Source organism: Lacerta agilis, chromosome 3 (assembly GCF_009819535.1).
Source record: "Lacerta agilis isolate rLacAgi1 chromosome 3, rLacAgi1.pri, whole genome shotgun sequence".
NCBI classification, from domain to species: domain Eukaryota; kingdom Metazoa; phylum Chordata; class Lepidosauria; order Squamata; family Lacertidae; genus Lacerta; species Lacerta agilis.
Window position 1 is genome coordinate 27,700,586 of NC_046314.1, and position 24,608 is coordinate 27,725,193.

Genomic DNA, 24,608 nt, shown 5'->3' on the forward strand with positions numbered 1-24,608 from the left:
GAGGTTCATAACGTAACAGAAGATATGAAGCTGTCCCAACATTTCACACTGCCCTCCTGCCAAGCTGTTAAAGATGAGGCAGGGTGAGCTGACCCAAGAATTTGCTGTGTGCACACATGCACACTCCATTTGGGCTGATGTGTCTGATACCGCCTATGAAGGCAATGCCTTTTTCTTCATGACAAGACCGTCTGCCTGCAGCTCTGCTGCCATCTTCTCTTGATCTGCCGTTCCCTCTGGCTGGTCACAGTCTGCTCCTCTCCCTGGTGAGGCTGTGTGCTCCACTGGAGGGGCAGAGGAGAAAGCCATCAGAACTACTTTCCCCTCTCTGACATCTAGAGTCACAAGGGGAGGACAAGTCTTCCAGCCCCTTATCTCCTCAAACTTCCCCTTTCCTCCTCTTCCTCCTGGTCCATCTAGGGCTGCCAAGGGGCTCATGACAGTTGCCCACCCATATTTTCCCTTTACCAAAGTATGCCCCCCAAAGCAGAGTCTCTGAGTATGTGCATGTTTCCATGTATACATTTATTGTTGGGTAGCCATGTTAGTCTGTTGCAGCAAAAGCAACCAAGACTATAAATTTTGTATATTCACAGGCTCTGGGCAGAGAATACACGAAAGGCAGGTCATTTGAGGATGTTGTCACTGCTTCCCCACTCTTCCCACGTGTGTATTCTCTGTATGCCTTTTGAACATCTGGATAAGACTAGACTCAGTGATTCTAGAAACCATGAACCCAAGTTTGTTTATTTTAACCACATTGTCAAACAAAATAGTCTGGCATTCTGAGGTTTTCACTGTTCAGTGCATTTATATATATTACTACCTTATAATTAAATGAGTCTTCACCATCTTTTAATTTCAATAACAGCACCCTAAAGGACCCATAACTTCTCTTTAATGGAGCTATATATTGTATTAAAGAAGCAACTTTCTGTTTAATTTATTGCCCATCCTAAAAGGTTTATGGATCTCAGCTCTGTGTCCTTCAGTACATAATTCAACTCTGTTTTTTCCTGGGTTTTTTAAAGGACTATTAAGCCACTAGTGGTTTAAACCCATTAAAATAACGGGCGCTAGAACATTTCTGACACAAAACCCAAAGTCCTGAAGTGCAGGGAGCAGGGCAAACCATGCGCTCCCTACACGGCGTTAAGATTCCTGGGGGAGAAATGACGGCGTGTTTCCTTTTATTGTTCCTGTCCTAAACATACTTACTGCACGAAGGTAGAACAGGTTTCCTTCCGGATGTGTGGGGCTCCCAGCCCCTTTCGGAGTGTGGGGCGGTGGGTGGGGAAGTGAGGGGGGTGAGGCGGCGGTGGAGGCAGCGGCAGCGGCATCATCTCCCGGGAGGCTTCCCGCCCCCCCGGTTCTCCTCCTCCTTCTGCCCAGCGGCGAGAGTGGCAGCGTGTCCTCCCTTCTCGGCCGCCCTTCAGCCTCTGGTGCGCCAGCGTTCCATTTCAACCGCCGCTTCAACTGCTGCCGCTGCTCCCGGACCGATTGTCTCTCTGCTCCAATCCCTGTGTCCGTGGGGCACATGCTCAGTAGCGCAAACCCAGAGACACAGGGACTGGATGCAGAGACACTTGCGTTTTATATATATAGATGCCTACTTTGTTGGATTTTTTCCTCGTTTTATCCATATGTTTCAAAAACATATTGCTAACAAAATTCACAACAATATAAGTAAATTATTGTCAGCCTGATAATCAGATCAGTTACCTCACTCACTCTGGGACATTTCTGAAACTCTAGGAATGTTATACTTTTGTTCTTCTCAGAATGAAACATTAACACTAATAGCCGGGATCATTAATATAATTCATATCATTCTGCATCAAAACTGATTCAGCTAGAGTTTCATTAATTGTTTTCTGATAAACTAATACAATGTTAGATAACTACTACACCAATATTTATTCACTTACTGGCTTACGCAAGGAGAGGATATTCAATGAAACATCTTCAGAGGAATATTTAACTTTATGGCTGGAAAGGTATGACAGTAGAATTTGGCAAAGGAATGTTTTTAATAAACTGGGAGAGATCAGTTTCCTCATAATGTAGCTGCTGTAACAAAACAAATGGATTTCTCAATGGCTATATGACATGTGGTCCCTACCTCATGCTCAAATAAAACAGCTGCGTCAGAAATCAATAATTCAAAGAATTATTATGCCATCAAGTCCCTTTGCTTTGGCCCTCTGCGTCTCACTCTCTCCCCTTTCCTGAGCCAAAATCAAAACCTTCTTTGTGCTGGGCTTGTGTGTGCGTGTGTGCGTGAGAGAGAGAATTGGGCAGAGACGTCCCTCTACTCAGGTCTGCCACTAGTGCCATCCATGTGTTACTCACAGAGAAGGCATTTGCGTTGAAGCAAGAGTGGGATGTCTGTGCCAGTCCCACCCCCATGTCGCATCCCTGGACCAAACCCAGCCGTGAATGCCTGTGTGTTGTGACTGTGGTCCCAGCTGCGGGCAGCTGCTATGCATGGATTTCAGGGAGGTGGGGTTAGCCTTGGGATGTGATGTCAGGAGTGGGGCCAGCAGTGCAGCCCCGCCCCCGTTGCTGCGCCATCCCACGAGTGCCAATACACACAAGCAACATGTGACTACTGCCCAAGAGACAAGCTGCTGTTCAGTTTACAAAGCAGGTTGTGCCACATCCGCATATGGATCTGTCATGTAGAAACAAGATGCCGAGCTCTGCCCTTGTACCCAGGTCTCTCTTGGAGACACAAGACTCCCTTTGCAGTTTCTGATTCTCATTCTCTTTCAGTTCTTTCCTAGTCAAATTTTTGATTGCTTGGGTTACTTTGTGCTGCCCGTTGCTGCAGACAGGTGTTCCATGTTGCATACCCTCCAACATTTCTCTGATGAAAATCATCATCATCATTTTATTATTTATACCCCACCCATCTGACTGGGTTGCCCCAGCTACTCTGGGCGGCTTGCAGCAGCATATAAAAACGCAATAAAACTATACAGGGCTGCCTTAGGATGTCTTCTAATGGTTGTATAGTTACTTATCTCCTTGGCTCGAGAGTCGTATAACTCCATACCCTCCAAAATTTCTCCAACGGAAATAGGGATGTCCTAAGGAAAAATGGGACATTCCAGGATCAAATAAAAAAACAGAACAGCTTCTGTAAATCTGGGACTGTCCCTGGTAAAACAGGGACACTTGGAGGGTCTGATGTTGCCTTTAAATCTATTTTCATAGATCCTGGAATTATATCAGTCTACTGAACACGGATGTGTTTGCGCAGGTGTTTGTGAGACATAAATGAGAACTGGTATAAATGAGAACTGGTACTTGGTCACAACCTGAAATCCTGTGTTCTCTGCAACATTCCGCATTCAAATGAGACTGTGTGGTTCTGTATCTGAGTGTTGTGCTATCTGGATGTTATTTATAACTCTGCATTGCAGAGGAGTGTCAACTGGCGTTCAACAGTGCCCTTGGCAAGGTGCCCAGCTTGTCACGGGCTGGTTACATCACTACATGAAGAAAGTTGTTTTTGAGACTGAGCATACAGTGTTGTTTTCAAAGAATTGCCATCGTCAGCCTGCTTCCCAAGGCTGCGCAATTGCTTCACGTATTGTGACATGCTGCTCTCCTGCCGGACCCAAACAGGCTGTGTTGCCCCTAGGCCCAGTGCCTGAGCTTTAGAAGTGCGTTTGAATAGATGCGCACAGGCCCAGCAGGCTTGCTTGATGCGAAATGCTTTGCTGGAAAGCGACCAAAAAATGGGGGGTTGAGGAGGGTCAGTTGAGGAGAGTTTTTAAAAGTCTCTATTTTCCTCCCAACTCCTATCAGCCCTAGCAAGCATAGCCAAAGGCCAGGATGATGGGAGGTGGGGTTCCCCAACATCTGTAGGGCCGCAGTTTCCCCATCCTTGCCCCGGAACGCCTAATAGGTTGGTTCTAGATTTAATCAATGGCTTTGCTCCAAGCATGACTGCATCTGGATGCAGTGACCCTTGTTCTCCGCAGTTAATGCCAGAACGTGTCTAATTACCCCTACTTACCTCCCTTAGCTATGTGGCCTCCACAGAGCCCTGCTTTTTGTTACCCACAATCTATTTTTTTTTATAAGATTTTTATTATTTTCCAATAAAACAAGAGAAAAACATAACATAACATAAACACCAACATTAACACAATAAAAAACACATTACATAAACACAATCGACAAAGAAAACAATTAAAACAAAACCAAAACCAATACATACCTAAACTGGAACACCAATCCATCTCTTACTACTTAACAAAATCTAATTTCTGATCTTCTAAAGGGACCTCCCCCGCTTTCCCTCCTCTGCCTTCAATACTAATATACTTTGGTAACATCCATTTTTAACATTACAATTCATTATCCAACCTTTTATACTATCATAAAAACTTAACATCTTATAGTATCATGAAATAATTCTTAAATCAATCTTATACTTCTTTTCACTTAAGCTGCTGCTATTAGTCAGTTACATATCTCTTCACTAATTCAAAATTCCCAAAATCATAACATCAAAATCTTAAAACTTAACATCAAAATCCTAAAATCTTAACACACTATCTTCAGGGTACCATAAATCCATCCTAATTCAATTTTTATCATTTTTACCCTATTCCCCTTCTCACCATTTTTCTGCTCTCTCCCATGCCCCCCCACCATTCATCTTTACATTCCCCTCTGTTGTCCTTGTTCAGTATCATCTTATAATTTATAAATCTCCTCCTTGGGCGCCTCAAGAGGCACCAGCTCTCCTCTCCCAGCAACTCCATTTCGCAATTTTGATTTCCTTCCACTTGTGCCTTCAAAAATCTTCTCACCTTCATCTCTGGACTCCCACTCCAGAGACTGAATCTCGTAGCTCCAGTCAAAACATCAGCCCTGTGTCTCTCACTACACCAGGGCCGTCCATTTACCTGGGGTTGCTGAATCAATTCGTCCCATTTCTCCAGCACCTCCCCCAGTTCCCTGGAGAAGTCTGCTTCCAAGTTATCAAAATTCTCCCAGATCTGGCTGGTCTCTCCTGCTCCACAACAAATTTCTTTGAAATTACGTCCTAACCAGTCCATTTTCCGATTCACAAACTCCAATTGCAGAAGGATTGTTCTTTGTTCCTGGGTAATACCCGGATCTAGAATCAGTTTAAAAGCGAAAGCAAGCATGGTTGGAGAAAACAAAGGGTGTCAAATGTCAGTAATTTTCCATCTTGCGTATTAGTTTTCCAGCGCCATTTTCCCTGAGACAGGGTGCCAAAAATAATTCCAAAAGCCACAGAAGAGATATTTCCAAAATCTTCAATCCCTCAAGTTGGGATTTAATCCATCTTCTCTGTCAAAGTGCTTCGTAGCACATTGTGTCTAGTGATGCAGCTGCAGCCGCTTGAAGCTTAATTACCTCCTCTGCACAACAAAGGAGAGGAACGGGCTTCCTTTTAACATCCCTCCCGGTTGCCAATTATTCAAATGTAAATCCAATTAGTCCCGTACTTACAGCAGCCGGGGTTCTTCTTTTTTCTTTGAAGTTAGCAGGAAAAGCTTGGTGCTCAGGTCTGGCAGAATCGCTGCTTTGATCTCCTGGGGGGGTGCAGTCCCGTGTCGGAGCTCCGCTCGCTTGATTTCCCCCCCTTACGAGGGTCAATCAAGAGCAGAGACGGCACGTCTGGGACCCACGAGGCCGCGGTCCACGGGACGCTCTTCCCGTGGCTTTAAGGGGCCCTTGGCGCAGACAAGGAGTCCCCTAAAACCCCCCGGGGACTGGAGCTGATTCAGCTCCACTCCGCCATTATCCGGCACCAAACCGGAAGCCGTTTGTTACCCACAATCTAATTTCAGTGCAATTGTGAGAGTGTTTGTTTGCTGAGGCACTCTGAAATTAGATTGCAATTGAAGGCTGTGACTGAAAAGTATTTAGCACATTGCTGAGTGCTCTTGAAATAAACAAAACAGGATTAGACATCTTTGTTCATTACCTGAGAACCAGATGAGAGACAGACACAGACAGACAGACAGTCAAGCCCTGGTTATGGACTTCTGAGAGGCAATCGGCTGCCGCCATTTGAAACAGACAGACCTTTACAGTCTGATTCACCTGGGAAGTTATTATGTTCTCCACAGTCATCTATGGAGAATGGAGAGGCCCTTTGCAGACACCGACTTGGATCCTAAGTGGACTTAACATTTATGCAAGGGAAAGTTCCCTTGTCTCCAACTCCCCTGAAGCAACTTCAATAAAGCCTATCTTGAGGTCAAAGGACCTGCCCGAACAATATGGTATAGGGTGTGGGGTAGAGGAGGAGATGCCCCTGTGATGTGTGTGAGTGACATCTGCACGCCACAGGGCATGCCAATGTGACCCGCATGCACACTTGCCAACATGACACGTGCATGCCCTAGACACCCAGTCGCGGGGCAAGGTGGCGTGCCTGTTTCTGCCCATTCCCTGCAACAACTGCCACTCTTTGTGCCATATGCTATACCATTCTAGAGGGCTCCTCAATCTTCAGGAGCAGCTTGGGAGGGCATGGGGGAGGGGTCCACAGTGCGTAGGGGCAAACCAGCTTTGCATGAGTGGAACTGCTTTTTTGCTAACTCAAAACCACCCCTGCGCACAAGGAACCCAGTGTTTTCAAACATATATGGCTCACAGGGCTTTTAACAGCTGCAGCGAATGCCTGAGAAAACACTTTGCAGCAGAGGTGAAGATTTACAACAAATGTCGTAGAGAAAGTACTTGTGTGTAAGCAGAGCCAGAAAACTCCACAAGGAGTTTGCAGATAGGTGTACTAAACAACGGATTACATTTAGCTGAATGACTCTTTCTTTTTTGGTTTCAGATTCCTCTGATGAAAGATCCTGGCTGGATCCGAAATGTTTGGACTTGCAACCTGAATGTGAGCTATTTTTATTCTATTTGCATTTATTTCATTGGCTGATGTAAGATTTGTAGGCGTTGCGTTCTGTGGTTAAGCGAGTGAGTTGTACCATGCCCAGCAGATCGAGAATTAGTAGATTCCACATAAAACATTATGGGGTTTTCCCCTCAGCGGCAATCACCTCACATTCACAAACAAGGGAGATTAGGATCTGCAAAACAGGCATGAGAAAGCCGTGAACTAAACTTATTGCAACCCTCCATACTCAAGTTGTTTTCAAAATGAGTCATCTGTGCCACCTCATATGGTACTTTGTATGGGCTGATTAGCTTATAGCCAACCACAGCCACTGTGTCACATGCCAGGAGGGAAGCCTATCAGAGAAGAAACAGTAGAAACAGATGTTCTCAGGTTATAATGCTCATGCTAAAGCACAGCTGGAAAAGAGCCACATACATCGGGAGGGGAATAGCTGCTACTACATATCATCAAATATGGACCTGCTTCAAAGGCTGATTATAAGCCAGTTTCAGTTTCTTTCAGTTTCCTGTTTCTCTTTTCCTTTTAAATAAGTTTCATTAGGGTTTATAGAGGAAAAATACGAAGCTTAATATCAAATATATTTCCATTTTATTTGAACCAAGTCTTTGATCTAAATACAGTGGACCCTCTTGTTACGTACCGCTCTGGATACGTAACTTTCGGGTTAAGAACACGGCAAACCCAGAAGTGTATATTCCGGGTTTTGTCACGTGCACATGCGCAAAAGCTCTCAAACACAGTGTGCGCATGCGCAGATGCAGCGCCTCTGCCTACGGACTTTTCGGGTTGCGGATGCACCCCTGGAACGAATTTAATTCGTATCCGGAGGGTCCACTGTATAATAAAAACATAAAGAAATAAAGGTGGGAAAAAGGAGTACAAAAAGAGAGAAGTAAAGAACCACCCTTTTGGCTCCCCCCCCCACTACTCCAATGTTTTTGTCCCTCTATTTTCCCCAGGAAAACTCGCTCTTTAACACTGGCTCAGAACAAATGGCAATTTGGGTTTTCTGTGGATAACCAGTGGCTCTGATTCAGCAGTAAAGAATGGGTTTTCGGAGGGAAATGTGATTGGACACAGCATTTTAAAGTGCAGACCTGTGCCTGGAAATGTGGCATGAAAGGAAGCCTGGGTGAGACCTGTGCAGTGTGTTAGGGCTTATCCACAATTACCTTTCCTGCACTCTTTCTGAGCACAGTCCACAATTTAAAGCTCTGTGCCCAAAACCCCTCGTGTGTTTTGTTCCAGAGCTCTCCCCATGAAAACCTGCTCTTTAAAGCTCAATCGGAGCAAACGTCAATCTGCGGAAAATAACCCAAATTGACATTTACTCCAATTCAGCTTTAAAGAGCGGATTTTCACGAGAAAATCCTGGGGCGAGAAAACGACACTCTGACACGGAGCGTTAAAGCATGGATCTCTACCTGGACAGAACGAGCAAAATATAAGTGTGGATAAGCTCTTAGTGTGCTGCAACAAAGGGTTCTGTGGGACTTTAAAAGCACACACATTTATTATGGTATAAGCTTTTGTGGACTGCAGTCTACTTCATCAGATGCAGGAAAATATTATATTTGGCACACACAGCCACTCTCTGTCCAAGTCCATGAGGAAAAGGGTGGTATTCTTAGCTTGTGGGATAGTTCAAGTTTTGGCTTGGAATCCTAGGCAACCTTTATTTGGGAGTCAGTCATGCTAGATACCGTGGAAAACCTCTGAGTAAACAGGCACTGTATATTTCTTTTGTGGTTGTTCTATGGTACTTGGATATCTAAGTAATAGCTTTAGTGCTCCTAAACAGGATTAGCAACATCAGGAAATATTTTCTTATCCTGGCCATGGGAAAATATTCTCTGGGAAAACAAAGGCTTTGCTTTAAAATGTGTGAATAAGTCTTTGCCTGGCATGCACTCAAGGTCTCCTAGTTTCTTCACCCCCTCTTTGATGTTGTCAGAAAGTATTTTATTTAAAACAAAAAGTGCAGGCTTGGGAGTGCAATGCAAATAATAGACTGATGGCACTTGTCTGAAGTGGAAGGAAGCCACCTTAATCCCTCAGTGTTAGAGCTTCCAACAGTACTTGTTTTATGCACGGTTCTGAAACACGGGTCAGCATTTCAGTTCCCACATACACATTGAGTATTGTTACTTTCCCCACTTTTGGGTGGGTGTAACTAGGGTCAGGTCACTGGAAGTGGGATATGTAATCAACAGAGGCACCAGCTTCTCCAGAGGATTTAAAAAAACAAACAAAAAAAACCACCATTGTCACTTAAATAGAGATAGCGCCTGCCTGATGTGTCATGAGACGGCGCTCCAAAGTGTAGCTACTGCCACACTAAAAATCCCAATTTGCGCTCTGTGCAGAACAGACCTGCTGATGAGATGGTATCTGCAGGATATATAAGGCGTGAGGCAATCTTTTTGGTATCCTGGTCCCATTTTGTTTTAGATATCCTGGTTCTCTTAGCCAACCCTCCTAGTTTTTTAGTTTTTTTTAAGCGGGAGAGCCTGGACAATGAAGTTCCAATGGCTCCTCACTTTGGTCATGGCATGTGTCATAAGCACCACAGATATCCATTAGTATTATTCCAGCAAACATTACTTATTCTCCCATCTCCACTCCATGCAGGTGGGATTTCTTGGAAGCCTCATTATTGCAGCTGCCAAAGATGGCGGCCAATCAGGGCAGAGTTCCAACAGGAAAAGGAAGTGCTGAGCTGTTGCATAGCAACACTGGCGCTAGTGTTGACATGCTTTCTTACTGCTGGACATCAGTGGTTCTTTTTTTCAGTTTTCTAGCCGGGGCTACAGAAAGGCGCATGCTATTCTCAACCTTAAGAAGTCGTGGTGGCAAGTTGTAGTGGAGTTGCGAGTCAGAGAATGATCTTCTTGGTGTATATCTGCGAGGTATCTGAAGGGTGTCAACTGCAGCTACGGCCTATACCAGAGATATGGGGCCTATGCTACCCCAGATGTGGTTTGACTACAACTCGCATCATACTGAATCACTGTCTATGCTGGCTGAAGCTGATGGGAGTTCAGCATCTTCTGGAGTGCCACAGGTTCTCCATCTCTGGCTCACCGCTCTCTTTTATCAGACAAGGGCTGCAAACCTATATCCACTTACCGGGGAGTGAGCCCCACCGAACTTAATGGCGCTTACTTTTGAGTAGATATGCTGCAGTGTAAATTACCATATTACAACAGGTCTAAAGAGTGTGCCAGCGCAAGAGTGTTCCTTGACGGTTTGGAATCTCCCCCCCCCCCCTGCCTTTGGAATGTGACAACCTCCGGCTAAAGGGAAAGGCAGAGAAGCACTGTGGGTTGGAACCAGTTTTGCAGTTTGAATTTGGGAGAGGTGGAGAGACTGAAGAGTTGTAGGTGGAGCCAGCTAAAACCGGGATACAGCAGCAGCAGCCTGAGGTGTGCTGGGCTGTGACAGACAGGTTTTCTGTCTCTAGTTTCTATATTTGTTGATAAAGTGAATGCTAAATGTCACTATTAAGTCTTCAGTGAGGTCTTGTTCAAAAGAAAACTAACATAATACATTGAACGTGTTGGTCTGCCATAGTCGAAACAAAATAAAAAAATTCTTTCCAGTAGCACCTTAGAGACCAACTGAGTTTGTTCTTGGTATGAGCTTTCGTGTGCATGCACACTTCTTCAGATACCAGATGGCAGACCAACACGGCTACCTACCTGTAACTGGAACTATGGAAGGCACCACATTGAGCCGCATAATACATTGAAGTTGGTATTGAAATAATGTATATAAATGTCTGTTAGGAAAAATAAACTGGGAGTAAGTTGTGTAAAAGGAAAGAAATACAAAAGAGAACATAATTAAGAATCTTACTCTGCTCCCACAGCTAATGCTAATTTAGCAGGACAGTTTGAAAGCACGTCAAAGTGCAAGAAGACAAATAGGTACCGCTCCGGCGGGAAGGTAAATGGTGTTTCCGTGCCCTGCCCTGGTTCGTCAGAAGCGGCTTAGTCATGCTGGCTACATGACTCGGAAGCTGTCTGCGGACAAACACCGGCTCCCTCAGCCAGTAAAGCGAGATGAGCGGCGCAACCCCAGAGTCGTCGGTGACTGGACTTAACGGTCAGGGGTCCCTTTACCTTTTTACTTGCAATCCTTAACTAGACCAGGAGTTAAAATCCCATTGATTCTCTCATTTTCCTTCCACATCTTCCTTTCCTCTGCTCACTCTCATTGAAAGTACTTCTGAAAACATCATTGTCTGCCTGTGGATGATGCCACAATGAAACTTTTAACAATAGGGGTTTTCCTTAGACAGGGGCAGCTGGGAGGGGTGGAGGCCAGGCTTGAAGGGTTTAAGGGGAGAGGGGGCATGGTGGAAGGATGGAGAAAGAATAAGAGCCTGGAAAAGAAAAGATGGCCACCACACAAATTGGGAAGCCTACAGTAGGCTAATTCAAATGGAGAGCCCCAAAGAACCTAAGACACCCCTAGTTCTCCATCCTCAAGAAACCAGGTACAGACAAGCCCATCCAGCATGTCAAGTCTCCCAGTCATTATCAATTACAGGCAGATCTGATGAACTAGACCAAGGTGAGAATGCTGTTTGAAATGGTATAAAATTAGATATGTACATGTCCTTTGTTGCTTTTAAGACAGTCAGGTCTGCCAGTTTCTTTTGGGGTGATGGGGGAACCAACCTTCGTTCTTGGTAATCTGAAACAAAAGTGAAGTGTAAAAACTTGGATGATAGACACATTCTGATAGGGTACAGAACTAAATATAGTCACCTCCTGCTCTGGTGCTGCTTGCATTTGATAATTTCTGCTAGAAAAATGCCCCCCCCCCCAGGATTTCTACCTGAAAATGTGTCAGGCCTGGAATAAAGCCTATTTCTAGTACCTGAAGTTCTTCCCTTCTTTTTCTGCATGTATTTAGATATGTCCAGAGCGGAACAACCTTTGCTTAGATATGTGTTATACATGTGAAGATTGGGGGGGGGGAACTATAAATGCAATATGTTCTTTTGCATGCCATAGATAACTAGAATTGCTAACAGGTTCCTAAAAGCAAATGCTTGAGAACCCCAAGCTCTCCTTGTGACACCAATATTTGTTTCTAATGATCTTCCTTCTTCCCACTTGTTTACTGCTTCTGTCCATCTGTCCAGATTTCATTCTGGCAGTAGGTTTCTGTGCCTCTCACCTGTTTCCTGTATCGAGGTTATCTTTGAGCAACCAGACTAACCAGTTCAAGAAATCATATTGTAACCTCCATGGCTGATCTAGCACAACAGCAGAAATGTAGAAAGTGTGGCTGAGGGCCAATGCAGAATTTATTTGACCTATCTGCTTATGCTTGAGTTATCTATGCATCTGGGCCAGTGCTGCTGGGTTATGTTATCTGAGAAGTAAATCTCACTTGGTTGGAGTGAAATTCTAATGTTCGGCAGTCAATTTTTTAGAAGGCCTACTGCAAGTATGTGGAAAACTTAGCATACTTTAAGTGGGTTGGGCATGGAGCTAATTGTAAGCTCCCAGCCCCACCTTATAATAATAATAATAATAATAATAATAATAATAATAATAATAATAATAATAATAATATTTATTATTTGTACCCCGCCCATCTAGCTGGATTTCCCCAGCCACTCTGGGCAGCTTCCAACAAAAATCAAATACATTAAAATATCACATTAAAACAGTGCTGTCAAGTATCCCGTTTTCCCCGGGATTCTCCCTTATTTCAAGCAGTTTCCCGCTGCTCTCCCTTATTTTTTATTTCCCTTAAATTTCCCGTTTTTAATGGAAGCAGCTCCTCCCCTGCTGGCCAGGGACTGGATGGGAAGACTTCGCCTACTTGGAGAGAAAAGCCTCAGCCCTCAAAGCAAGTGGGAGCCGTTTCCTGTGCTTACAGGGGGGTGTATTCCTCCTCCTGCATCAGCCCCGATCCGTTGCCGCTGAGCCCCTCAGCCGGCCAATAAGGTTAGCTGGTGGGCGGAGCCTGGCTGCCTTTGAGCAGCTGCTGCTTCCTGTCCTGTTTTGATGGGATCAGACAAGAAGACGATGGGGCTCCATCGCGCAGAGCACATGGGTGCCCTCCTCTTTGCTGGCTGCCCTCCTCTTTGTTCCGCTCTGAGCCCGCTTGGAGTTTACATTACTGCTCCGCCCACTTTTGCTTCTGGCTCCGCCCACCACTTACATGTGACTGTCCCCGGGATAGGTGAGACTGCTGATCCCTTATTTTCAAATCCGAAACTTGACAGCTATGATTAAAAGCTTCCCTAAACAGGGCTAATTATGCCTAAATTGTGTGCTTACCATGTGTGCATTCCGTTGCATGGCAAAATTTACACACCATTTAGACGTGAGTATGTCAGTGTTGGTGGGATCCTACAGCAATCACTCTGTTTTGTGAATTTTGTGTACAGGGCCTATTAGAGGCAACTCTTAAGATATGGAGCTGATTAGTGAATAAAAGGGAAATTATGGGGAAAAGTACATGTACAGGAATCAGAAGTTCAAAGTTGCACTCCCCGACATCTCCAGTTAAAAGATATCTCAGCAGAGACTTCCGGCGGCTGGCGCCATTATGGATGGTCGTGGGCTGCTTCGGCTGTGAAGCACCCAGTTCATCCCGGGGGTTAGGAGCCCTGCAGCCGCATAGCGGGGCTTCGGTTGGGGTGCGGGAAGAGCGTCCCGTGCCCTGGGCTCCCCGGCTGTGCCCGTTGTGCTCCGAACCCTTCCCCCGCGCCCCCTGTAAAGGGGGAGTGGGGGTGAAGGGACCACGGAGCCGGGCTTTAGGGGACATGCCCCAACCGGGATGTTTACATGCGGCGGCAAAGTCCGTGATGAGCGTCTCTGTTCTACCTGTCATTAAGGAGTTGCTAAGAAACCAGAAGCTGTGAGTAATTGACTGACTCTTTGTATTCCGGGAAAGCTCTGGGATTAAGAAGAAAGGCAGCCCGCCTCTCTCCCTTCGGGTGGTGAAAGAAATTAACCCTTTAAGTGACTGCTGCTACAACAATCAATTGAAAGCATCTTGAATTTGAAAGCTGAGTCTGTTGAGATCTCCTTTTGGGGGTTAACTGAGGAAAAAATATCTCCGTTTGAAGTTTTGGTCTTTATATTCCGACATCGGAAGAAATGGCGGCGATTTGGACTTGCGTAGGAAAAAATTGAGACAAAGGAAGGAAAAGACAGGAAACGTAACTTGATACCCACCTCCCCCCGAAGATGTTGGACTTTGCGCTTATGTTGGCACTGAAGGACTGGGAGGATGAGGAAAAGCTTACTGTCTTTCAATTGGAACTGCTTGATCGAAAATTAAGAGCCTTGAGTGGGATTATAAATGGAAAGAATTTGTTTTCCACAGAGGAGGCTTTTCGAAAGTTCTATTCAATGGAAACAGACTTTTGCAAAGAGCTGGAAGATGTGTTGGAAGGATGGTTTGAGATGGCTGAGCGAATCCGAGTGGAACAGGGGCCGATTTCAGGGGGTGGCAGCAGCCCTGGAACGGAAAGATTTTTAATATCCAGACTCCGAGGTGGCAGTTCGGGGTCGAGGGACACAGAATTAAGATTTCTACAAGAAGAAGAAGTATGGTACAAAGGCACGGAGAAACTCAGAATGGAGAGGATGAACATCTTGGAGCTCGATGCAGGGTTTGTTGTGGGTGCAACCTGGATCTGTGGACATTCAGAAGAATATAATAGGAGATCCGGTTGTGGTGAAAGACAGGAGAAGATAATGGACAGAAGGGGAGTGGGTTGAACCAATTAATGTATAATATAGATGGTCTGCCATGGTATCCGAAATCGGAGTGTGAAGTCTGTTAATTACAAGTCTATTTTAAATAAGTAAGGAGATATTGAATTTAAGTGAAAAGCAGCATGATAAATGATAGAAGAAACAAGTTTAGCTGTAAGAATATTTGGTTAAGTTTTAGGTTATAATGCAAAGATTAAGACAAAGGTGTTTTTTCTTTTTTAAGTAAAGTTAATCTTTATAGAGAAAAGTTGTTAAGGAAATAGTGTACTGTTTTAAAACCGAAGGTGTATAGGCGGGGGAAGTCAAACGTCAAGATTTGGAACTAGAAATTTTTTTTTTAGTAAGGTATACAGATAAGAAGAAGAATCCTGACATTATGTGTATTTGTATTTGTTTTGATATTTGTAGGTGTGGGGGTTGGGTTTGTGTTATTTTGTGAAAATGTCAATAAATTCTGTTTAAAAAAAAAAAAAAAAGATATCTCAGCAGAACTGAGAAACAGCCTTGGAGACTTGGACACCAGTCAAAACAGACATCAGTGGGCTAGACAGAGGAAATTGTGTGACTTTGTAAAAGCAGTGTTATATGAAATACTGGGTCATTGTGGAAATGGCAGGGTTTTTAGAACAGAGAACGCCGGCAGTTATTGATCAGAAATTCAGCTAGAGAAAAGAGGTTTTTGGCTTGGGAGGTTGAACCTATTGCCAGAAGTGTCTGATGAATACAAACCTTTGCCTTCCCTCTGTAAATGAATATCCTTGTGTATGAATGATTGCTAGGAAAATGACAAAGAGTCGGCAAAAAGAATCTTGAAGTGTTGCTCTATGGGGTTACAGATACAATTTCTGGGATTCTAGCTGTCCCAGAAAGCATCATTTCATGCAGTCTGAGCGTTTTATTTGATAACAGAGGAATTTTGCTTCATCAGTATCTTTGTATTTGGGGAGGGGGGAGCGGGACAGCGGGGGCAGTGACCCTCCCTGAATTTCAGATGATAAAAACCATAATGTAAGAATATAACAAATGCCTTGCTGAATCAGAGCAAGGTTCCATCTCATTCAGCACCTCATCTATCTCATTTTCCCACTTTATTGTTCCAAAGCTATTGTTATTGCTGGGCTTAAGGTTTCTAGCTACTCCAAACCCTTTTAGCTCACCACAGTTGTTACGAGCAAATCCAGGCTGCCCTGTGTTGAAAATATTGCCATAGTAGTCAGCTAATGTAAGATATGAAGAGAAAATTGTTGCAACAAAAGCTTTTAAAGCACACTAATTTTCAATTTAGTGGGCCATAAAACCTTCCTGTGTGCATTCTCCTTCTCATCCATCCAAAATGGCAGCTCTACATCCACCCCTAAAAACGAAGTACTAAAAAAAAAAAAGCACTTGTTGAATTACTGAATCACATTTTGTTCCCTTACAAATCTTACCAGAACTGAATTCAGCAATTCACTTGCTTTATGGAATCTAGTTTTAAAATAATGCCATGATGTCACTTTGTATAAGGTGCGTCTCCCATAGTTTTAAAAGAAATAGGCCAACATTTTGCTCCTGTCAAAGTTAATAGCAAATCTCCCATTTATTTGAATGGTGCAGGATTGCAATCAATTATCACGAGGAACACAGACATTACCTACACTGGAAGATGCAGGTATAAAAACAGGCTGGTTCTTGGTACATAATATGATTTCTACCTGTTCCTTAAAGCTTTTCCTGTTGTGAAGTGTTGCAAGACCTTTTACCTGAATGTTCCTGAGCGCATTGCAAAGGAAATATCTCTGAAGTAGGAAAAATAAAGCAAAACAAAAAAGAATTAGGAGTACAGGAAGCTGTCTATTTAGCTCAGTTTTGTCTACTACTCTGGCCAGCAGCAATTCTCCATGGTCTCAGGCAGAGAGTCTTGCCTGTCTGGTCTAATTTTAACTGCAGATGCCAGACCCTGATACCAGGTAGGCTCTTCTGCTTGCTAAACATAATGCTGTAGCCTACCACTGAGCTATGTGGCCCTCTCCTGAACCATAAATGTGATTTATTAAAGTTGATTATTTACCTAGGGACAAAATTTATGGAAGCTTCCTTGCCTCCTTCTTGACAAAAGTTGTCTTCAACTTCTGCCCTCAAAAGCTGGCACGGAAAAGTTGCATAGCTAATTACTGTTGTTGTTTTAAAAAAACACCGTGCTGTCCCGTCCTTGTTTTGTTATTTTTATTTTTTCGATGCGTGCATACAGCTCCGCCCTGCTTTTTGTTCCTCTGCCTTAAACAAGCGACCCTGCCCACACACATTCCTGTGTGCCCACACACATTCCCTCCTCTCCTTTCCTTCCAAGATCGGCTGCGGTAGCTAGGAACATGCATCGTCTCTCACACCATCCGGGCCTTGTTTCTGCTTCCCTTTTACACCGGGCAAGGGAGAAGCGATTGCTCAAACGCGAAGCCAGCACGTGAGACACACACAGCAACGGAAGCGGCAGGGAAATGCGTTAAATGCTGTTAAGTTTCCGGAACTCTCATTTATTATAATGAATTTGCCATTAATCGCGACTCCTCGTCTCTCAGCCTTTTCTTTTCACCCAGACAAGTGAAAGCACGATAGTTAGGTATATGTACGATCCTGTCGGAAGAGGCGTCAGTTGCAGAAACGCAAACAGGATCGTATACCCACGACCGTGCTTTCACGTGTCAAGGTTAAAAAACACACAGCGGACTTCTGAGCACTTTGAATAGTCGCCAGTTGCAGAAACGCAAAGTGCTCAGAAGCCTCTCCCCCCCAACTTTTTTTTTTTTTTGAAGGTTAAGGGATATGAACATGAGAAAGACACCAAATTCCTTAGAAGCCAAGCCCCATTCAAAACCCATCCTTTTGAAATAGATATCCCTGTTGTGGGTATGTACCCGGCGAACTATTCCGTTTCCAGCGCATGGGCGTAGCCCCCCCCCCCCCCCGCAATAACTAAAAACTAATAAAAATACATAGCAATCTGAAGTTCTGCTTCCCTAACAAAAGGCCCCCCCCCCCCCCAAAAAATATCCTTTCAGATTGGTTAAATTCCCCTTTCGAATTTAATAGCAGCCTGGGGACAATGGTGTTTACGCGACACGTGCCTGGGAAACTCATGCAAACAACATTCCAAGGCCCCGCCCCCTTGCGCTCTGCCGGCAGCGCGCGGATCCGCCTCCTCCCCCCCCCCCCCCACCGCCATCCGCGTTCGGCTGAGGACACGCCGCTCCCGGATTGGCCGCGGGGATCGCCTCAGTTCCCCTGCTCCCCGCGCTGAGTCACAGCGCGACAGCCAAGCAGAAAGGCGCTCAAGGTTCTACGGGAAGGGCCCTGCCAAGGGGAGATCCCGACCGCCAACTGCAGTCACACAGGCGTCCAGCAACCATTCATCATATTTCGCCTTTATAGGCTGAAGGAGCGCGGTACTGACCAGTCTGACGATAAACTCGCCACGGCTCTAGCCCAAGCACACGTTTTTTACTTGGTCCTTTTTTGTTATGGCTGTGTCTCCTCAGAACATTTGTTTGGGACCACAACTCCCATCATCCCTAGCTAGCAGGACCAGTGGTCAGGGATGATGGGAATTGCAGTCCTAAAAAACAGCTGGAGACCCAAGTTTGGGGAAATTGCTAGAACTTCTATCTGAGCATGTGCAGAGTACGTCTTCACTTCTTCTAGCAGTAGTTGCAAGACTGCACACACCTGGAGTATGGGTTGTGTGAGACTGTGCAAAGGAGGGTAGGGTTTTGACTGATGTGCATAGGAAAGGATTTTGGCAGGTGTAGCTTATCAGGAAGGTTTTAGACATGAAACGACTCCAGAAATTTGCTGTTCTCCGTGGCTTCTGGGATGTGCAGGTGATTCCAGGAAAGCGGCTCCATTTTGAAATTAAGATATTTTACTGTAAATGCTCTTGCGGGAAATAATATGTTATCTTTAGGTAGAAGAAACACAGCCCAGTAAATAGGATTACTGTATATCTTTACTCCCAGTGGGGTGACATTCTGAAATCAGGAATACACACAATACACACACACACACACACACACACAGAGAGAGCCTATGCTTTGATATTCTGGATTATGGAGCATTTTTTTTTTATGCCAAGCACCATCTGCGTAAACATGTCAAAAAATACTGTCACCTTGGTCATAAAGCCATTTTCATAAGTGACGCAGTTTTATTGCTTATAACCCGCGTAAGCCATCACAGTATAAAACAGGGGAGATTGAAATATAAAAAATGAGAAGAGAAATACAATTACTGGTAATTAAGTATAAACCAAAATGAAGGAGCAGTACTATTTAAACAGGATTGCATCCCTTGTAATATGCAGTCTATGCACAATTTGTGCTTACTTTTAATTGCATCTATTTATGCCTTCCTTGCACCTGTAATTTGAATACAGTGTATGAATGACAATAACTAATAATGTACATGTGATTTCAAAATATCTCATCTCATCAACCACATTCATTAATCACATATTCTATATCAAAGCTACTTAATATAGAGCCCACCAGTGTTTTGGACGACAACTCCCATCATCTCCAGCCAGAAAGAGCAATGGTTATGCTTGATGGGAGTTGTAGTCAACAACATCTGGAGGGCACCATGGTGGCTACCTCTGTTCTGGACTAAAACATATTGTTATTTAGGGCTGGCACCAGATTGGAGAAGGCTCTGGGGAAATTACTGGGTCATGTGGTATTACTTTGCTGTGATGGCAGTGTGGGCAGCTGGGTATATATATTAATATTATTTTATTTAATGTGTATACCGCCCTTCATCCGAGAATCACAGGGTGCTTTACAATATAAAACCACAAAAATACACACTATACTAAACAAAACAATAACAATAACCCTCCCTCCAAAATTTAAAAGGCCGTAGATTGTCTCATTAGCCAAAGGCCTGGGAAAAGATTTAAATTTTGCACAATGTCCCCGAGTGACACAAGTTTGGGGGCATTGTGGGAAATTACGAACGGCTAGATTTAGCCAATCTGATGCTGTTCAGAGTCCAATATAAGAGAAAAAAAAGAGGTGGTTGGGAAAGTAAATTTAGCACTTCAGTTGATACCCTCATAGCTACCTAAAGATGCAAGATGTTATTTGTGTCACTTGTAAATGCCACATTGGTTTATTGTTGCATTAAGCAACAGTCTGCTTAATCATGAGGTGACTGAAGTGAACTGAAAACATGACAAGTATATATTGTATATGCTCAGGTGTGTTGACATATTATTCTCAACGATCAACCAAATGAAGATCTAAAACAAAACAAAACAAAAATCCCTTCATGAGGACTATTTGCACGTAGGCCCAGGCACTTAAACAAATTACAACATGATTTCAGTGTTTTCATATGCCAAGAACCTGATCAATCCAGTCATCCACCATATATTCTCTGATGATCACCCCAAACATGTTATTACTGGCCACAGCAGATTAGTTTCTGGCATGAAGGACTTTAAAAGGACTTCCTTCATCTTATGTACATCCTCTCATAACAGCCCTCTGATGTTATTCCCATTTTACAGGTCAAGGAAATGTGGCCAAGAAATTGCTATTTGCCAGACACGTTTGTAGGGATGCCCTGCATACTCCTAGTCCTAGGTGTGATAAAATTAAAAACCGATACCCTTCCTTGCTCACTTCTGATGCTTTAGAAACAGTTTTCTGATAATTGGGGAGTTTCAAGGCTACTAGCAAGTCATCAGATACCCAAGTCATAACAATAGATTCCAGCCCAAGCCACCAATGTAAAATAATGTGTGGCGAACATGTGGTTCTCTATGACCCTGCTGGACTCAGACTCCAACTCCCATCAGCATGGCTAATGGTGAAGGATGATGGGAGTTGTAGTCACAGGCTACCCGTCCATAATGAAAGGGCCTCACTAAATAAGATGGTGGAAATTAGTGACTGGGTCCCTTGTTGCTTTAAATTTTCACAAATAGCCACAGGAAAGGGCCAGTGCTTGTATGTGTACACGCGTGCACACACAGAGTAAAACAATAAAATTCCTAGGTCAATAACTCCCTGTCTGAAACCCTGAAGAGCAGATAGCAGATAATAATTTCCCCCATACAATCCTTAAAATAAATTGTTATCAGAAGCAGTATGCAAAGAATTTTATGCCTCTAAATTTCACGCACAAATATTAATTTTAGAACTTTGGTGCAATTTCGCAAGTGACAGACGGTTTTGCCACTGTCTCAATGCTTGCCTGTCAAAACCCCCCATGAATTTACCATGCTAGTTTGGGCCTGCCTCTTGTGGTCTATGATTTGCAGCAAACTCTTTTGTACACATTGCAAGATATAGCTGGAGTGGGGTCAGGAACCAGAAGTGGGGCAAATATAGGAAGATGCTTCCAGTGGATCTAGCATTGGGTAACCAAAATCACAGCTGTTGCGATGGATGTCCTCCTGATTTCTCCTTGATCCCCCTTCCTGCCTCCCTTCTCGAGGTCCCTCCTACAGGGCGGTTACCAGGCTGCCTATGTGGGATGAATTGACATCGCTGCAGCAGCCTGTTTGCATACAAAGCAAGGCTCTGGCCGGTGCCTGACCTGCCACTGCCTAGCTAGCCTCATCCGAAGCCCTTCATTGTTCATTGCTGCGGAGGAGAAGAGCAGTGGCAAGGCAGCTGTCTCTCTGCCTCTCTTGGGGAAAGTTGCTGATGTTTCTCACGGTCGACAGACGGTGCAAGGACAGGTATAAAGCCGATGAAAGGATGTGGGGGGCGGGCGGGGGGAAGTCAAGGGGATGGGGTAAGTATTGGGGGAAATAGTACTATATTGTGGCAATTTTGCAGGCCACTGGATTTTTACCTGCACAATGTTTTGCTTAAGATTGTTGCAATGTTTAAGCTTGGGTACGAGTGTTGTCTTGTTTTTTTGCCTGGACCGGACTCCTGGAAAATTACACGTTTGTCCTCCAGGACCAAAGCTCTCCTCCACATATGTATTGGATATTAATCTGCATTTTTAACAAGAGCTCGCATCCTAAAATAGCCACAGTTGGTGAAGTGGCCTTTCCCCTGATTCTCTGGGTTGGTTTGATGACTTAAGATGCATTTATCGAGGGGTATGTGGCGGCAAAGGCTCTGATGCAAGGCGGATTAGGGGAGGGGGAAGAAAGATACGAGTATCCCTTTGAACATGCCTATGGTGGCAAGTGGCAAAAAGATCTGCAGGCCTGGCATAGATTTTAGGCCTCTCTGGAGCCTCGTTGGCAAGGAGAAAAGGGTTAAATGTGAATTCAGACACTCCGTCTCTTGTCTTCCTGTTTGCTAAACTGCTGTCTTGGTGAAAAAAGACAGGCTCTTTTGGCCTCGGGAATGGAGAGTTGCGTGACCGTTTTGAAGTTTAAAATCAGGTTTTGTAGCAATTGTTGTTGATCTTGTGAAACCTGGCTAAAAGTGTGTGTTGTGCTGCCACTGGGTTTCGTTTCGTTTTGGTCTCCTCTTTATCTTTGCTAGCATATATTCTGTTTTATTGCACAATTGTCTGATATAGATGTGCTTAGACAGTATTGATAAACCCAATGTTATTTGTGGGTTTTGAACCTCCGAGCTATATATTCACTCCTATTTACTTTTACTTTTAATTGGGAAAATCTAATAAAAATTTTATTAAAAAAATAAACAGTGCTTTTTTTGTTGGGGTATGCAGGAGTACACATACCCAGAAACATTTTGTGACTCTAAGTTTGGCCTCATTGAGGGGCAGTATTTCAATATGAGTAGGAAAATGAGAGTACCCCTAAACATTTTCTTTAAAGAAAAAAAGCACTGCTTTAAAATACCTTTTGTTTGGCTTCAAACGTCAGTAGAGAGACTTCATATTTCACACACATACATATACATGCACACACTTGTTTATCACTACAGTATTATAGAAAGGGATGTAATCGAAGCCTCTTTAGCCCTTAGGTGAGGGATTGTTGCCAACAGCTCTAATATAAAGTCAACTAAAATATTTCGGCATGATCCACCTAAAGTTTTCCCATTGACTTTATTTGGAACACACTTAATTTAACTGTTGAAATTAGTGGGACTTTTTTTTTAAAAAAAAGAGCTTACCTTTGATTGAAAACCCCCTTTTTTCTTTTGGGAAAATTCATGTAGAACCTGGAGATAATATAATTTTAAAAACATTACCGTTTCCTGAATACATCATTTGCTTCTCACTGAGGATAAAGAAAAACGGGGATAAGATACCTTTTCCAGATCCTATGTTTTAATTCATTTGTTTATATTGAAATAAATTAAACCACATTAATTGGATGGTACACATATAATAAATTATCATCATTAGACTGGCCCCCTTTTTCATAATGAAAATCGAAACAGGGTTTTCTGTATTTTAGAGAAGTTCCACTGGAACCAATGGGGCAAGCTAATGGCAACTGTTATATCCTGTTGAGAGTCTGTGGTTAGTCTGGGGGAGATAAGGTTCAAAGTTTACTGGATTGTTAGTTACTGTCCTGCAAACTAACACAGATGAGAGAGTTGTTGACATCAGAAGAATGGTATTGGTCAATCTGGAATGCTGTGAACTCTGTTTTTGAATCTTGTGCTTTGATTTTTACTGTAAATAGAGTTTCTCATTGGAGATCCAGCAGGGCAGAATCCAGAAAGAATGACTTCTACAAAAGCCCTTTAAAGAAAAGAATTGGGGAACTGTCCTTGATGGACTGTGCTCCTGTTTTCCATTCCAAATGTATTTATTTAACCATTTTTTGTGGGTTTGGAGTGGCCTTCTTTGTGCACTCAAATATGACTAAACAACACACAAAGAGCTCTTTTGGAAGCACTTGGGACCGTTAGTGGATTTTGAAAATGTTAGTAATTTCAACCATGCCCATACATGCTATAAAGGTTGTTTTATCACTTTGGTAAACAAAGGCAAATATTTGAACAATGGTATTCTTGTTTGATACATGTTTTGGCTTTAGAAATGGAACTGTGCAGAAGTAATCTGGGATATTTACTAAGTTCTTTCAGATGTATAACTGGGCTTATTTTATCAGCAGTGTTAAGGCCTGTGGCCCATCATCATACACAGGGCAAAGGCATGCTTAGAAATACGATATAAATTAATTTCAGGCGTGAATAATTTGTGATTGCGGGTGCTCAGCTTTCCCCCTGGGGGGGGGCATCCTTTACTGGAAAAGTATCTTTTCCCTTTGGTATTGACTTTTGTCTCTCTCTTTTTAAGCCATCAGAATGAAACACTCCCTCCCACAGTTAAGAAAGTGGATGCCATTTGTGAGGAAGAATTGGGCATGAAAATGGGACTAGGCTATGAGGGGTGGGGTCCTGCATACTGGTGGATCCCATGAATTATGCAAATTCTCCGCTTGTTTAGGTATGCTCTTTCTATTCTGTTTTGTTCTATGGAAAGGCCGACTGCAAAGTGCTTTTTATCTGTCACATTATCTATGATTGTATTTCTAAATTCCACACACACACCTTATTTAACCACTGGAAAATAAACAGACTAATAATGTCTCAGTGGGGAAAAAATCTTTCTTTCTTTTTAGAATTGCTATTATTCGCCCATGGAGATGTCAGCCTTCTCTGATAACTGAAACAGTTCATTCAAAGTGAGGAGACAGTGGCAATTTCAAGATTTCTTACCCTTGTACATTGAGGAGCATCCAGTTTGTTTTAGGAAACAAAAGTAGCTTTAGGAACATGATTCCCAGATTTTCTGCTTTTCTGCCTGTCCTCAATATTTCTGCATGTCAGAATGGTGAAAGCACTTCCATGCTATGCTTAAATTAGTTGCTTCCTCTTTGACACAAATTGTCTGAAGAAGTGTGCAGGCGCACGAAAGCTCATACCAGGAACAAACTTAGTTGGTCTCTAAGGTGCTACTGGAAAGATTTTTTTATTTTATTTTATATTTTGTGTTTATTC

The 24,608-nt window shown here is 43.5% G+C and overlaps 1 protein-coding gene across 4 annotated transcripts in view; it reads left to right on the forward strand.

Moving 5' to 3' along the window:
* The first annotated feature begins 6,841 nt into the window (after positions 1-6,841).
* Positions 6,842-24,608, forward strand: part of LPIN1 (lipin 1) — a 55,139-nt gene continuing 37,372 nt past the window's right edge. For 2 of the 4 annotated variants that reach the window (XM_033143120.1, XM_033143122.1), the window contains exon 1: positions 6,842-6,898. In XM_033143120.1, coding sequence (XP_032999011.1) covers positions 6,851-6,898 — 48 coding nt within the window. In that variant the 5' untranslated portion in view covers positions 6,842-6,850. Of the gene's footprint in view, positions 6,899-11,255; positions 11,501-21,273; positions 21,398-24,608 lie in introns of those variants that run through there. The other 2 variants (XM_033143121.1, XM_033143123.1) reach the window with 2 other exon arrangements.